Source organism: Artemia sp. Qi Xiang Cuo, chromosome 13 (assembly GCF_049724085.1).
Source record: "Artemia sp. Qi Xiang Cuo chromosome 13, ASM4972408v1, whole genome shotgun sequence".
Taxonomy (NCBI): Eukaryota; Metazoa; Arthropoda; class Branchiopoda; order Anostraca; family Artemiidae; genus Artemia; species Artemia sp. Qi Xiang Cuo.
In genome coordinates, this window is record NC_142806.1 from 36,871,538 (window position 1) to 36,889,249 (window position 17,712).

Below are 17,712 nucleotides of genomic sequence, written 5' to 3' on the forward strand. Positions count from 1 at the left end.
AAAACACGATTAGACGCTGACTTAGTGTACCGGCCTTCCCTTGTTTTGGGACCATTGTGATGACTGGGTAGTGATCGGAAACATCAGACGTTATAATATGCGAGGTAAAAGATATGTGAGGGTTAAAGGAATGGAATATATTGTCAATCAGTGTTGCAGTATTTATAGCTGAACAATACCGTGTAGGGAAGAATACAGTAGGAAGAAGACCAGATGAAGTTGTTGTATAAAGGAACGAACGCGAGTTGGCCTCACCGTCAGTCTTCATCAAGTTGATGTTAATGTCAACAATAATACATGCATTTTTAACTGGACCAACACCATTAATATCCGACGTAAGTGGCTCAACTTGCGAACAGAAAATGTCACTTGAAAATGGCGGTGGCTTATAAAAAGAAGGCACACGAAATCTACTGGAGATGACTTTCCAAGAATTTCAATGACTATTGAGTAGACAGATCGACGACGTTTGACCAAACCATTAAAAATTGATTCCAAGTCACCGTGGCGCTTGTAAGAGATAGAATCATTTACGAATAATGTAATGCCACCGGAGCACTATGTTACGTGCCCTGGAAGATGTATGGCTTCAAAACCGGGCAAACAGTATGGCGACATGTCATCTTGAGAAGACAGCCAAGTTTCAGTTAAACCAACAAAACTAAAAGGATTTTTCTTTTCAGAAGTGAATGTAAGAATATCATCCCATTTGTGTTTAATTCCTTGAACATTATGGCAGAAAAGATTAAATTTATCATTAGTAGAAATTACAGGAAGTATTTCATTTAATGCAGTAATTAAGGTTGGTGAAAAATCAACCTAAAGGTGGATTTTTGGATATATATTCGTGATTAATGATTATAAAACATAGACATGGAAAACATCGTTTGGAATGCGGTGTTAAATTTTGTTTCAAGAGCAATGCTAGCCAGAATAAAACATCAATTGATTATTAATCGCGCATTGGAGTTTTTCTCCAGAAATAATATACTGACTGCGAAAGAATTGATCCTACAAAAATCTGGCCTATCGGACTCCTTCCGTAAATCAGTTAAAGATGAAGAAAATGTCCTGGGGATTGTGAAATTCTTTGCCAAATCAGCTAAAGAAAAGCGTCAACTTCCTACATTCGTCATTTTTGAGCCCACCGAGGTCCCTGCATGCGGAGAAGAGATAAGTGCATGTGTAACTACCAAAGTAAACGATATCTGCCGTCGTTTTGAAGGCTTTATGGAACGACTGAATAAAGGTGACTTAAATCTTTTTACTCGAACTAGTTTCCCTACCCAACCAAATGCCCCCACAAAGCTGTCTTACTCTGTAGTTGTTACAAACCCTCCGCCACTGAAAACCCCATCGGAGCGGAAAGCGTTTATAGAATCTGCATGTGGCGAATCCCTTAATGCTTCTAAGGTTGAGCTTAGACCAGGAAAAAATGGGTGGCGGGTAGCCATTGCGCAAAAGGCTACTGCGGAGAAATTGGCGCTCGGGATTAATAATCAAAACCAGGGTTCCAGCGCAAAAATCAGAACTCCCTCACAAATCAGTATAGTTAAAGGGATTCTCGAGTCTCTTAGTGCTGAAGATTTACAAAGATTAATAGCCGGCTGTGAGAAAGCCGAACAATGTGGGAAATCACGAACCTTCAAGCTATATTTTTCAAGTAGAGATGCTTTTGATACCGCCGCTCAAATGACAATTAAAATTGACTTCGAGTGTTTCAAAATACAAGAATTTATTTTGCTCCCAAAACTTTGTTTTAATTGTCATGAAATCGGCCATATGTCGACACAGTGCAAAAATACCAAGAAAAGCGACCGTTGCGCCCAAAATTACCATGGTGCGACGAAAGAAATCCCGTGCCAGAACCCGATATGCTGTTTGAATTGTCAAAGCACCAAACACACGTGCTACCATGCTAACTGCCCGTTGAACAAGACTTTGAAGGCAAAAAGCCAATCTGTTCGAAATGGTTGAGCCCTATATTAAAAAGAGCGTCTTGTCATGGAACGTAAATGGTAATCTCAGTACAAAAATCACCGTGGTGGAAGAACTTTTCCTTACTATAAAGAAATTATATGCTTTCAGGAATTTCTTCTCTCTGCTGATAAGATAAAATTAGTGGCTATAGTGCCATCACAGGTACTCTACTTTGTGGCTATAAAAAGGCCCAGAAAACAGGGCCAACTCTCGGGTGGACTTGGTACAATAGTAGATCGACAAACTAACTCTGAACTGTCTCCAAAATCTGACCATTTCCTTGCAGTTAAAGTGGGTGATACTGTCATTGTTAATGTATACCTGCCGACAGACTATAGAGACGAAAGTTCTGAAACAAATTTTGCTCTAGCATGCAGAAAATTGGGTAAATATTTGAGTAAAATCAGAGCCTCGCACCTCCATTGGGTTCTGTTGGGGAACTTTAATTGTGACCTATTGAAAAGTGATAATCTACGTGCGGCTCTACTTCTTAGCCTGATTCCAAATGAAAGTGCTCTCTTACCGAAATCTGTTGGTTTCACATATATACACCCCTCAGGATCAGTGTCAAACCTTGATCATGTGCATGTTTCTGGTAGTATTGCCAGTCGTGCAGTAAGTGTAAGCATACCTAATGAGTTTGTAGTATCTGACCATTTGCCGTTGTCTTTCAGTATTATGGCTCCATTTAACCGTGCACGGGTAATTCAAGATTGTAAGTGGCGTACTGTGGTAGAATGGAATAAGATTGATATACCCCAGTATCAGCATTGTATTGATAATATTATCGCGAAGATAAAAATACCATTTGAGCTTCTCCAGAATTCAGTTCCGTGTTCAATTAATGAAAATCGTATTAAGTTAAATATATATGCGTCACTTATTTCACATGCTTTATTACAAGCAGAAAAGCAGCTTGTCCCTCGCACTAAAGTATGAGTCGAATCCCAAGTGAAGGGCTGGTCCCAGAATTCTTTACTTGTTGAGGCTTGTAATAGGGCCGAATTCTGGCTAAGTATCAGGATAGATTGCGACCGTCCCAGACCTGGTATCGTAAACCAGATCCGTTTATCCACCAAACGCCGTTTTTCAAAAGAGCTAGATAAACATAGAGCTACTATTCGTTCCAATTTTTCTGAAATTTTTTTTAATAACCCAGGACTTTTGTGGAAAAATTTAACACATAAATAAAAACAAAAGCCAAACCAGTCATTTAATATCCCTCCCGAAATATGGGAACAACATTTCTCCAGGGAGTTTTCAGAACCTGACCCAGTAATAGAAAATCCCTCCAAAGTTACACTCGAAAAGATACTTTCGATAGGGGACAAATCAATGTTTACTGTATGAGTTTTTGATGTTTATAATATAATTCGTGAAATTAAGAAACCTTTTTCAAGAGGTACAGATCACGTTTGCGCCAAACATCTCCTACATGGAACTCCTTTTCTTTTTTCTCACCTTGCCCTACTTTTCCAAATGGTGTTTACAAAAAGAATAGTTCCTGCCTCGTTTTCAACTGGCCGTCTTACTCCTGTCCCTAAAAATATAAACCCCTAAATGAGTGCTCATCATACCAGCCAATAACGGTAGCTACAACCTTTGTAAAATTTTTGAGAAGTTGATAATGCCTGAGCTGGTTAATAAATGCTATATGCCCCCACACCAATTTGGGTTCCAGAAAGGAATAGGGTGCGCTCATGCACTGACATCACCAATTGTTTTTAACAACTGTATTCTCGACGCACAAACTCAAGCAGTTTCTTACTGCATTTTAGAAGGGATAGATGTGTCTCTTATTGCTTATGTAGACGATTTCCTTAATCCCAGCTGAACAGTACTGGCGTTTCAGAAAAATTTTTCCATTTTGAGTCGAGAGTATTCAAAAATAAATCTTAAATTTAACGCTGAAAAGTCAGAAGTAGTACTATTCAACTGGGAGGATTTAATATTGATCTTAATGATGTAATGGTTGCTCCTAAATTTCAAATGAATTATCTTGGCCTCCCAACCAGTAACTCCCTTAAAGCAACTAAAAAAGCTTCTCATTCGCCATTTCCAGTGCCGGATTTTCAACGCCTAGGGCGGCATAATTTCCAACAAACTTCGTTTTAATCGCCAGCTGCTAGCCAAATTATACAACTCATATGCGCTCCCAAATTTTTTATACCTTGCACCTTTTTGGCATACCTTTTCGGCCACGGAATTGACGCAACTCCGACGAATTTATTACGGTTGTGATAAATGTATTGTCAGCCCCCCCCCCCTGGGCATTTACATCTTTAACAACTAGACAACATGGCTTAATTTACTCAAATGATATCCTCGGCATATGCCGTGCAGCTTACAATAGGGGAATAAATGGATACCCGTGGTGTTCCCTTTTAAAAAGATAGGTCTTTCATTTCTACTGTTTTTGTGTTTATTATATATAAGTAAGTAACAATGGGTCTTATATACTGTATGATTGTTTGGTTTATTATTATGCTTGTGTGCTTGTTCCATAAGTTTTATCCTTGTTTTATTCTTGCTTGTCTATGTGCTTGTTTTATTGGCTTGTGCTGTCATTTTCTGGTTTATTACTATGCTTGTGCGATTGTTCTATGAGTTTTAATTTCGTTTTATTTGTCAATATCCGTCTGTTTCTTTTGCTTTTGTTTTTTCTTTTCTTCTTTTTTTATGTTCCGTTTCATCATTGTATTTCAACGGGTTATAAATAAATTCAATTCAATATGAGCAGGACGAGGCATTCACCCTGTCTATCACGGGATCAGTAGCTGACTCGTCATCGCATTCTGGCAGATTAAGATATGCGGTTTTTAGCAGGGACTGTTCAGTTAAGAATGAAAAATCATTCATCGTCGAGATCAACGATGTTTTTTATTTTCATCAATTAGACTAAATAATGATAGTGGAGGAAAATAGTAATAACAGGAGCGTTCCGGTGTTTGTAGCATTTCGTGATGATATGTGCTGATGATGACTTGGCCAAAAACGGGCAACCCTCACGTGAAAAAATCTCTGTTCCTTTCTCCCCTCCCCCTTTTTTTTAACCTCGGAAATCTGTCCGTCGATCAAAGAAAGAAAATAAGCATAAGAAACGAATAGAACAGGAACAGCGTTAACAGGATAAAAGTATAAAAAGAAAAAGAAATGAAAAAAAAAAGTAGAAATAGAAAAAGAAAATGATAGCACTAAGGTAGAAAAGCAACAACGTTACAATTTAATCAGATCCATAAATATTATTATCAATACATTTTCTTAGTTTCAAATGCCCCCGATCGAAGTATCAAGAGGTCGTTCCAAAATGATAATCTCATCCTTATTTGACACTTTACTGGCACTTCTGGGTCCGGTTTTAACCATAACATTTCCATCAGTGGTCCAGACATTTTTCAGTCCAAATTCAGTTGTTGCGCATGCGAATAACTCACGCTAGTTTTTGTTAGGCATTCAGTGACAGACATTCTAGACCCCTTGAGTTGCTTCCTATTTTTTAAAATCTGCGACCGAACTCTAAGGTTTGAAAGTGTCACTACAGTCGGTCTTGGCAGATTTGACACTTTGCGTCCTATTCTTAGGGCAAAGACAATATCAGAGGCATCTAAAGGAAAGCCCAGAAATTTCTGCACACATAGTTCCATAAGTTTGTTTTCTACGTTCTCCTTGATATAATAATGTTTGTGGTGACATTATCTTCGAGGACAAAAAATATCAGTTGGCTACCAAGCCGATGTTTTTTCAAGGGTTTCATTGTGATTGTCTATTGTCACTTTAATTTCACTGACTAATATTTTCATAGCCTTAGTAGCTAGACCAATTACGGAAGTGGAATTCTCAATGGATTTAAACGTCGGTCGAATCCACAGAACTTGTCTTTCACCATTTTCTCAAGATCGAGGGACAGACTATTGTAAATCTCATTTTGATGTTTTCGATGGTGGACTCACTCTGTTTTGTTCTCTGATTTACAGCACCCAGTTTGATTACAGCTGTTTCATCTTCTTGGCCGATTTTTAAGTCCAAGTCCTTTTCGATTTTGTCAGTCCACTGTTTTATTTTAACCTTCAGTTGGTTTATTTGGTTCGTCAGTATGATTAATTGTTCTTCCGGACTTTCGTTGCCTGAGAACTTCACTTCTGAATCAGAGCGCATTGTTCTACCATGTGCCGTTAGAATCTGCAACTTTCTTTTATCCGAACCAGACACTTTACTTGCCATTGTCTTTCCTTCAGTCGCCTAACCAATTATTCTCCCTTAGAATCTCCGTCGACAGATTTATGATTATGTTCTCAAATCTTTTCCCAATTAGCGCAAAATAATAAAACAAACTTTAATTACCGCGTTACAAATTATTTGGCTGAAAGGTCTCAAAATTATTGGGCTAAAAAACCATCATTCAACCATTACTTATATTTTACTTCACCGCTATGAGAAAATCACGTTAAAAAAACAAAAGCTAACTGGCAAGAGGGGCAATTAAATCCCCCATTGCCCAAAAGTGCCTTGCAATAAATCACGTCCGCCAGCGGTTAGTTAGCTTATCCAATAATTAATTTGTTTTTCCAATAGATAAACGCCAATAGATATCCAACGTCACAGTGTACTTGGCACGGAACAAAGTACAGGTAAATTTTCGAACTTGCTCGGTTGAATGCTAGTTGCTAACTAGCGTTGAAACAAAACTAGCTCAAATAAACTGACTTGTAATATTTTCCGATATCTGAAGAATTCTAACGAACTATCGCTTGGCTGAAAAAAATTTTCGTTGAATTTCAAGCCTTTTTTTTTACAGCGTCGGTGAAAAAATAAATTTTTTGTTTGTTTTAAGTTTCAACTTAGCTCATTGCTTCCATCAGAAAAACTCTTAAGTAATCTCATTAAGAATTGATTCAGAACTGATAGTTATTCAATAAATTTGTCTAAACACAAAAACTTGTTTTGAACACGAACTTTTAGAGCTTGAAAAAAGGTATGCCTTTATGACGTCATCCTAAAATCCTCTATAGGCCTATATAGATTTAATTTCAGCAGGCAATTTTGGTTACATTGTAATTCTCAATAAGTTTTAGGACATTGTAATGAACTTTTCCCATTAAATAAGTTTTGAATAAAAAGTAAAAAGCTACATTAAACCAAAAATGAACAGAATTAAAGTCAAGTATTTTTCTAAGCGTAAAATACCACAAATCACGATCAATAAATAAATGAAACCCAAAACGAACAGAACGTACAATAAATATCCGAGTCAAATCCAAATAAGAAAAAACTGATATGAGTAGGACTGACGTCCCACATGCCTTCTGAAGACCAGAACATAATTTACACTAAAAAATAATCCTTTAAATGGGGATAAGTCCATTTATTTAGACAGTGAAAACAGGTCCAAAATTTTAGATATTTCGATCACATATACAGCGATCATCATCAGTAGAAATATTCTACCGGTGACGATCGCTACTAAATACTCTACTGATTATGAGTATTTCTACTGATGATGATTGCTGTATATGTGATCAAAAGATCTAGACTTTTTTACATGTTTTCACTATAGAAATAAAAGTATTTTATCCCCATTTAAACGATTATTTGTTCGTCATAGAGAAGCAGTGTGGTTCTGGGAAAAGGATACCTAATTTAAGGTATTACGTCGAAAATAATTTGCACTTTACTAAAAATAATCCTCATGTCCAGCTGGATGTTTCTATTTCTCGTAATACCAAAAAAAAACACCGTCATAACCAAGATTACTGAAAAAAAAACGAATAATATGGATTGACACTTTACTATACATAAACTGATATTAATTCCTAAAAGTCTTAATAATTTTGGATTTATTAAAGTTAAAAAAGCAAAAACATTTAAAACGTGTTTTTTTGCGTTAAAGTGCAAATTATTTTCTAATCTTCAGAAGGCATGGGGGTTGTCAACCCTATGTGATATACATCTGTCAAGAAGTAAAATCTTCGCAGGCGCCCTTCCTCCGTTGTCAGAATCTTGGATCTGCCATTGGTAAGCTTCGAAGACCGTAAAATATTAAACTGTGTGTTTTTTTTTGTTTTTTTAGTATTTCAATTGTCGGTGTTGAAACTTTTACGCGGTTCAAACTAACAGCAGAGCCAGTCGAACGTCAGGCATAACAAAGGAAACAAACCGTAGCGTATGCTCTTTTGTGAAGATCAGAGAAAATGTTCTGCCATTTTATCCCCAAATGAATACTAGACGTCTCTTTCTTCATTCCTACCAATCTCCATCCTGAAGGTTTCTGCTCAATCCTACAGACAGGTAACAAAGCAAGACAGACTTGCCAAAACTATCCATAAATTTCGTTGCCATTTACATTAAACCTTCTGAGAGTAGTTTTAATGATACATACTTGTTGGCTTTTAAGCTTCAGGAACCCGTTGTAAAATATCGCACGGTTATTTTCAGATTAGAAGATTAGCTGAAATTTTTGAACACTTACCAATTAACTCCTTATAGGTATTTTCTGTGCATTGGTGTCGCCTTGCACAGAAAAAACCGAATTTTTACGAATTTGTGTTTCAAGGTGTTCAGGAAAAGTTTTCTCGCCTTTTTTAAGGCCCTATTTTCTGGCAAACTTTTTTTGTCTATTAGGACCCGTTTAGCTAAAAAAAACTTGCATATATAAGTTCCAAGCATGCCAGAAAATAAAACTTTTTAGCCCGTTTTCTAGTACCATTATGAGAGGGGCTCGTGCTTCCAACTTATAAATGTGCTTTTACATCAAAGCTCCCTTGTTCTGTGACTTTTGGTAGGACGTAGATTTCAAGCCGTTCAAAAAAAAGTGTGTTGGCCCTTTTGTAGGGGACCACTTTTAAGTGAACTTGTACGTTTTTCCCTATTTCGGGCAGTAGTGGTTCCCTTGCCGCAATCACTTCCAGTTAGAAGTTTCAAGCCGACCGGGAAAATTTTTTGACCTTTTATCAACCTCATTTTCAGGGAGTATGTGTCCCTGGCTTAATTTTTTAACTCATTAGGGTTTGTGAGCACAGTTGAGCGCTAAAGTTCTTTCTATAGTTCTATGTTGTTGATGTTCATAGTTCATCAGTTCTTTATTATCACAGTTTTGTATTATGTCACTATCTTCTTTATAATCTTGAGGAAAACACTAACCTAGCACAACTTCACAGTCAATACTATTTTAGGGATATATACAAATATTGTTATTAAGCTTGAGCTCACCTAGAGGGATCAAAGCAGGTGACGTCATGTTTTGCTGTCTTTTTTTCGGTTTTGCTTTCGAATTGACAACGATCATACGGGCTTTCCAGACCAATGCAAATAGACTTCCAAACCCAAAAGAGAATCCTGTAGCTAAAGTCCATGCTCTTCCTTGGCAAATCCAGGGAAACTGAACTTGATTAACTAAACGACCATCTATTCCAAGAAGAACAACAGCGAGGAAAAGAAGAATCACGCCAACCAATAAGAAAGTTAAGCAGCCAAACTCGGATGTGACAATTGATCTACAAACAATATTTAGATTCTTTAACCAAGTGATTGATGAATAAAAGCAAAAATATTATTTGCAAGAGGGTATCATATCTAAGTTTTACAGTTACATCTTACAAATCTCAGTTTTGTTCTAGCAAATATCTGTTGAATTAAACATGTAATAATGTTACTTATAAATTCTGCCTTTTGTAAATAAGACAAGTCGAAAATTACTGCTAGGACTTTCGATAATTGGTAAAGGTGGCAACCAGCGGAAAAATTTCCCATTCAAAACTTAAAATAAGGCACTGCTGATATGTGCTCGTTTCCCAAAACAGAAACCTTACATTTCATACTGGAAAGGGCGTTTTGTGTTCTTAATACTCTCTATTGGTCTTTTTTTTATCAGGAATATTTGTAGATTCGGTATACATCCAAATACAGCCTATTATTTGTTCTTTTTTTCTTCTTCCTTAAAGCTTCAAGAAATCTGCTCCCGTGAAAACCTCTGCGACCTCATTTTTGCTTTCTTATTTAAATTATAAAAATATTTCTTATTTTTTTATAATTTTTTTTTTCTTCAAAACCAAAAAAATATTAGAAAGCCCAGTAGTTTCAAGCAAGACTATATACATGTTAATCAGCCCGCCAAACACTTCGCGCTAAGTATTAGAAACAATAAGAAAAAAATTAAGCTCTTAGAAAATAAAATTAAATCACACTCTGAAATAGCAAAAATACGAAGCAGTTCTTATGTAGCAGCACCCTAGCTTCAATTTTAAGTTTATTTGCAGACGACAATGTCTTTCTTGTAAACTCATGAGTCTTTCTTTGCTGTAACTCTAAGGACGATGATAGTATGAATCACAAATTGTCATATATTTTTCGTCAATACCGACGGAGGGGATGAACAGCTCTACTTGTTCAGCCCTCTTTTCTTCTCTAACACTAGATTTGAATATCCCTTACCCCATGCTCCCTTCCTGTCGTACAACAGAACCTGAAAGTATCAACTCCATCTTCCATGCTTCTTAAACAAAAAGTTGGAGAGCTTGCATTTCGGTGACCGAGAAAAACATAGTGTTTTTTAATTTACCATCACACAATACTCCATCAAAGTTTCAACTTAATCCTTTAAGTAATTATTTTCTGTTTTCAAGATATTGCAGATATAGTGTTTAGATAACCTAGTGGCACGTACTACCTTTTGATTTCGTTCAACATCTGCCTCAACAATCCTTGAAAGTTTCAATTTCATATCTTTAGCCATTCGTGAGACATTACGGATGCGTAGATTTGACAACATGGCAGCACAAAGTGTCTTTTGGTTTATAACCCTACTTAACCATGCACAAATGATCAAGATCAAACTAGCTCATTGTACAAAAAGTTACTTTTGTCTGGATTGGAGATGAAAATTGCTTAGCTCCTTCCCTCTCACCCCAAAACTAACTTTGAATCTTCTTTACCCTTCCTTTTCCCACTATACCTGGCTCTTTATGCTAAAGTTTAAAATTTAATCAAATTATTTAAGAATGACTCCTGATACACAAGGACCATTTAATTAGAATAATAAGCTTTTCACAAATTAAAAAAAACACATTAGCGTAAAGACCGAGGTACTGAGGAGCGGCAACCCCCTCATATACGTAATAATTTCTGTTCGTTTTAAGTTTTAATGATGCTCCTTACTTTCAGTTGAAAAAACTTGTTTTTTTTAATTTAAATTTCTGATAGTTTATTAGTTAATGCTAGGAAATCCAGATCCCCTCCGATGGAAAATTCCCTTCGACCACGAAAACTCCTCCAGAGAAAGATCCTCCCACGTAAGCACCCCCACCATAAAATTCCCCTCCAATGTATTTTTATACTTCTCAATAGCCAATACTATATGTTAGCAATGGGGAAAGTTCATAATTTGCAGCCCCTCCCCAGGGTCTGTGGGAGGTCATGTCATCCTCCAAGACATAGTTATTAGATCTCTCGACCAGGCTGAAAAAGGCTATCTCAAAATTTTGATCGGACAGTTTTGGGTAACAAAAAGGGGGGTGGGTAGCTGCCCTCAAATATTTTCGGTCCCTTAAAAAGGGCATTAGAACTTTTGATTTCTGATCAAGTGAGCCCTCTCCCGATCTTCTTGGATCACTGGTTCAATACGATCATACCCTTGGGAAAACAAATTAACACGCATCCGTGATCTTGCTTCTGGCAAAAATTCCAAAATTCCATATTTTTGTATATATGAGCTTGAAACCTCTACAGTAGGGTTCTCTGATATCCTGAATCTCATGGTGTGATTAAGATCATTTGATTTCTTAGTGGTGTTTCCCCCTCCCTTTTTCAAAAATTAGGGAATTTTTCTCAGGCTCGTAACTTTTGATGGGTAGCCTAACATTAAACTTCATGAATTTTACATATTTTGAATAAGCACCAAAATTCGATTCTTTTGATATGTCTATTATTATCAAGACTCTGTTTCTTACAGTTTTGGTTAATATTGAGCCGCATCACTCCTTACTTACCGCTCGTTACCACGAACTGTTTGAAAGTACCCAAGAGTTTCAACTCCGTCCTTTAAGATGTTCGCAAGATATTCCGAACGTGGTATTTCGATGAATTGGATAACCACATAGCGTCTTTTAACCTAATTCTCCCCCCCCCCCTACCTGAGGCAAAGTTTGAGTTTCATATGGCTCATTCCTACCCCCCCCCCCCCTTCTACAATATTCTCTCAAAGTTTCCAGTGGATACCTTAAGCCATTCTCGAGATTTGTAAATAATCTGAAAAATCATGTGCACGTAGCATTTTTATTTGCCTGGGTACTCGCGTAGTTTCGAGAGTATGCTCTTAAAAAATACTGGCATAGTGAACGACCCGTGAGAACTTACTCGAAATACAAATAATCAGGAACAAAAAGCTTTTGGCCCATTTCCTGGCTCTTTGCCCCTTTTCCGTTCCACAACAAATATTTGATCCTCTTGACTCAGAGAACGATCCCCGAAAGTTTTGAGCCAATTATTCACCAACATCAAACAAGTCCCCCTTCCCCTTTCCATCGAAATTCTATATTTAAATTAGACAAATCCTTCTCAGTAAACTCCAATTCACTGGCGAACCCCCAAAAGGCCGGGGGAGTCCACAGGGGATTCTTTTGTAGGGCATAATTCCACCAGTTAGGAACCACTGATATAGAGTAATACATAGTCTCTTTTGGTCTACATGTTACACCAAAATCGAGTGAGTTTATCCGTCGGTCTTTCGGGTTTATGGATAACGTTAGTCTAACTCCGAGGTAATCTGCAGCTTCGTTACTTTAATCACTGCTCAAACAGTTTTTGTTCTTGTTACGATAAAACTTTTGCATTGTCTGTTCCTCGAAATCTTTTTTCTTACTTTTTCTATTCTACTAATTTTCCTTACATTTTCTTTTCTTTCTTCCTTACGTTTCATTTTCTCTTTTCCTTCCTTTTTCTTTCCTTTTTAATTTTTCCTTTTCTTTTTTTATTCTTTTCCTTTTCTTTTTGCCTTACCTTTCCCTTTTTCTTATTATTCCCTCTTTTGCCTTTTCTTTTCCTTTTCTTTTTTTTTATTTTTCCTTTACTTTTTTTCCTTACTTGTACTCTTCTTTTTCCATTCTTTTCCTTCTCTTTTTTATACTTGTTTATACTTTTCGCAATGCTTAGTCTCTCCTTTCTTCCGTACTTTTTCTTTTCTTTTTTCTTAATTCTCCTTTTCGCACTTTTTCTTTCCTTTTTTTCTTAACTTTCGTTTTCATTTTTCTGACTTTTCTTTTTTCTGTTTTTTTCCATACTTTTAAATTTCTTTTTTTCTTACTTTTTATTTTCTATTTTTCATGCTTTTCTTTTTCTTTATACATCGGTCTTCTTTTTTATATACTTTTCCTTTGCTTTTCTCTTTACTTTTCTTTTCTTTTTCCTTACTTATTCTCTTCTTTTTCCATTCTTTCCCTTTCCTTCTCTTTTTTCATACTTTACCTATACTTCCCATAATGCTTAGACTCCTTTTTTTCCGTACTTTTTCTTTTCTTCTTTCTTACTTCTCCTCTTTTCACATTTTCTTTCCTTTTTTATAGCTTTTGTTTTTTCTGATTTCCTTTTTCTTTTTTAGCTTAATCTTGTATTTATTTTTACCTTTCTGTTGTTTTTCCTTACTTTTACATTTCTTTTATTTTAATTTTAATTTTCTTTATTTCATGCTTTTCTTTTTCTGTTTTTCATGCTCTGTCCTTCTTTTTTACATACTTTTCTTTTTCTTCGTTCTTTATTTTTCCTTTTATTTTTCTTATGTTTCTCTTCCTTTTTATTTTCCTACATATATGGACCGAAAGGGACTTTTTCTTTCATACAAGTTTTCCACCTCTCTGACGAATAAAAACAAACCAAAAGGATCAGGCAGCAGAATCACTCAAATATGGCTTCATACCCCAGAATAGTAACTTTTTCAAAAGATACATGTGTTATATCATATCTTGTAAAAAGATACGTGTGTTATATTATCTGGTATATAAAGATATAGTTTGGTAAAAATGCATTTTCTTTTTAAAATATTATGTTTTGTTAAGTAAGCTATTTATGGTTGTAGTCTACCTTCAATGGCTTCATTTTAAAAGTATACTTGATGACATTACAGACAATCAGGCAACAGAATTCACTAATTGTGATATCGTGGTTGCAGTGATAGCTACAATCATATCCCTTGTCTCAAAGGAAAATAACGCATAGGAAAAAGCGTTCGGCTGTTTTTTAACTGGAGTAAAGACCGAGCCCAAGTAATCAGGCAGCAGATTCACTCAGATATAACATCATACAAAATATAACATCATCTTTTACACGAAAATGCAGTTTTTAGTCAAAAAATGGATTTCATTTTTAACATTTTTTTTTTAAAATACAAAGCACATAGATATAGTAATTTCCTTTAAAATGAACTCTTAAACAGCTCTCTAGGAGGTTCCAGTGCTAGCTACGGAGGAAAAAAAGGAAAAAAGAGGACAGATCAGTGCTACCCATGCAAAAAATTCATCTTCCTTGTCGTTCAAGCCGGGGTAAGTTTCCTGTGTGTGTTTCTGGTCAAAACGATTCCAATAGTGTTTTTTTTTATCTTACTTACGTCAGTTAGTCAGACGTAAAGACTTTTTTTACGTCATTTTTAGGGGGGTTTCAGGCCATTTTTCAAAATCTTCATAAATTTGTTTTCGAAATAACATTTTAGTACCATGACTAATCGACATAATAGTTACAATTCCTGTGCTTTCCCTACATGGCATTTTTCCCTCAATAGCTAGTTTATTAAAACGTGTTTATAAACTTTTGGTTAACAAGGGCCGTAGTTCGTTCTTTGCCAGGTTGAGGCTACCGCTGCAACCTTAAAAATGGAAGGCTTGCATTACAGCCTTTGCCCTAGAGGCTACGGGGGTCATTTAATCTCTGGGGGCATATTTATTGTACCATTTGGCTATTCTAAACAAAATTGTTATCTTAAAATTTTGATCAGATGTCTTTTAGGGTTATGGGAGTCTAAGATTTTTTTAATTTTTTTCAAAACGTGTATCAAAATTTCCAGTTGCTACCAGGAGTGGTTCGCTCTTTGGTAGATTACAGCTATTACTGCGACCTCTTTTTTGCTGATTAATCTCTTTTAGTTTCTGTTCTCGCGTGAATTTTTTTTTGTCTTTAAACGAAACAAAACTTAGCTGAATCAAAGTTTGTTCTGCGTAGCAAATTCATAAGAATTTTCAATATCAGGTTGGAAAATGAGGTTGGAAGAGGTCGTAAAAAATGATTTAAAGGAAGTCGGAACTTGATGGGAGGGGTTTTAAGAATGAAGCTTCGAATAGACCTGGGTCAAGGAAAAGTGTTTGTGGCCGTGTCGGCCCCATGGTTTTTTGTGCTAACTTCAATGGTTAGCAGTGCAAATAGTAGTATTAGTAGCACTATCAGTAGCAAAATAGTATGGAATTATAATCCCTAAGAAAGATTCATCAATTTAACATTTAGTGAGCACGAATGTCACTTGTACTTCTTACTAGACACAAAACAAACAGTAAACCTGCAAGTTGAGATCTACCTGTGGTCTTTGAAAACTAAATTAACAATGAGTATGACACAGGCAGTCGCAGCTCCAGTTGTTGCTACAGCAGTCATTGCGCTGAAAAGTTGACCTGAAACAGTCCTCAATACTTCTTTGATTATAGTTCTATCTTGGGGTACCTTCCCTCCAAAAAATCGTTCCTTGTGCAGCCAAGTCAAATTGTCGGTCTGAGTGTCATAATATGCAAGCTGTACGTATTTTCCATCTTGTAGCTGTTCTACCATAGTCAAAGCTATACGCTCGCCTTTGAAGTTAAAGGCAACGCTACCCTGAAATAAGTATGGTTCTCAGGTGAAAAGAAAAAATTAATACAAGAGATGCATTTGAAACGAAGTTTGAGTGTCTTTTGCTGAAAAGTTTGATTAGAAATTATCAAGCATGAAAGAAACCATTAAGAAGTCTATTCTATATTGTCAACAACATAAAGAAAATGGAAAAAAACAGTGATAGCTTTGATATAGGTTTGTTATTTCGTTATTATTTGGTTTAGTTGTTGTGTAGTAATTAGCTAGGTTAGATGATGGAAAAGAATGAAGATAGACATAAAAAAGAATAGGTAATGAAGACTGAATCAGGAGTGTTTGTTACTTTTGTTTTTTCATAATAATGTTCGAGTTATTGGTGTCAGTGAAGAGCAGTGTGGGCACAATATTTTTTTTTTTTTTTTTTTTTTTTGTATTTTGGTTTTAGACCAGGGCACTTCGTATCGAAGGATTGTCGTAGAAACTTCAAAAAGGGCTCATTCGATTGGAAATTGGAAGGGCTAGTACCCTTTTTAATAGTCGAAAGTGATTTGAGGGACACTAACACTCCTTCCAGGCCCACCATTTTCCCAAACCCATCCAATCAAACTTTCGAGAGGTTGGAAGTATCGGAGGTTGGATACCCCCCCACACACACAAACACCTCGTTATTTCCCGAAATACATCTGATATAAATTTCCAAAAACTCCATAAGGATATGGATAGAAACTCCAAAAAGAGCTCATTCGATTGGAAATTGAAAGAGCTAGTGCCCTTTTTAATAGTCGAAAGTGATTGGAGGGTAGTGATCCTCCTACACCCATCATTTCCCCAAATACGTCCAATCAAAATTTTGAGATAAAAATTTTGTTCAACGAAATTGACAGGTCCGGAAATTATATCTTTGAGGATGACTCCCCCCCCCCCACAGCCCTCAGGGAAAGGGTGATAAGTTTTGCCCTGGGGGCATATAAAGCATATATAGAAAGTGTGATCGTATAAACTACGGAGGAGGCTCATTGGATTGGTAATCAGAAGTTCTTGTAACTTTTTTAAGATTCAGAGCAATCGGAGGGTGGATACCCCCCCCCCCCCCCACACACACACACATACACATACCTCGTATTTTTCTGAAATACGTCTGTTAATAATTTTGAGATAGCCATTTGTTATCGTAGAAAATTCGAAAAGAGCTCATTCGATTTGAAATTGAAAGGGCTAGTGCCCTTTTTAACAGTCGGAAGAGATTGGAGGGCAACTACCCAGAGATTCCCGGCCTACCGTTTCCCCAAACACATCAGATCAAAATTTTGAGATAACCATTTCGCTCAACGTAGTCGAAAGGTCTGGAAATTATGTATTTAAGGATGACAACCCCCCTACAGCCCTCAGGGCAAGGGTTGTAAGTTATGCCCTGGGGGCATGTAAGGTTAATATAGAAAATGAGATCATATAAACTTCGGAGGGGACTCATTGGATTGCTAATAAGAAGTTTTAGTGTCATTTTAGAGATTCAGAGTGATGGGAGGGAGGATACCCCCCCCCACACGCACACACACCTCGTATTTTTCTGAAATGCATCCAATAGAAATTTTGAGATGGTTGTTTGTTGTCGCAAAAACTTCGAAAAAGGCTCATTCGATTGGAAACTGAAAGGGCTAGTGCCCTTTCCAATAGTTGAAAGTGATTGGAGGGCATTTAACCCCCTCCCACGCCCACCATTTCCCCAAACACATCCAATCAACATTTTTTAGATAGCCTTTTTGTTCAACGTAATTGATAATTGAAAGACCCGGACATTATGTTTTTGAGGATGCCAACCCCCCAGATTCCTCAGGGCAAGGGTTGTAAGTTATGCCCAGGGGTCATATAAGGTATATATAGAAAGGGTAATCGTGTAAACTTTGGAGGGAGCTCATT

General features: G+C 36.5%; 1 protein-coding gene across 1 annotated transcript in view; it reads right to left on the bottom strand.

Annotated features, from left to right (window-relative positions):
* Positions 1–17,712, bottom strand: part of LOC148945242 (gamma-aminobutyric acid type B receptor subunit 1-like) — a 171,171-nt gene that overhangs the window by 12,241 nt on the left and 141,218 nt on the right. The window contains exons 8-9 of the mRNA XM_089098983.1: positions 15,527–15,819; positions 9,187–9,470 (exon numbers count right to left, since the gene is read on the bottom strand). Coding sequence (XP_088955109.1) covers positions 9,187–9,470; positions 15,527–15,819 — 577 coding nt within the window. The remainder of the gene's footprint in view (positions 1–9,186; positions 9,471–15,526; positions 15,820–17,712) is intronic.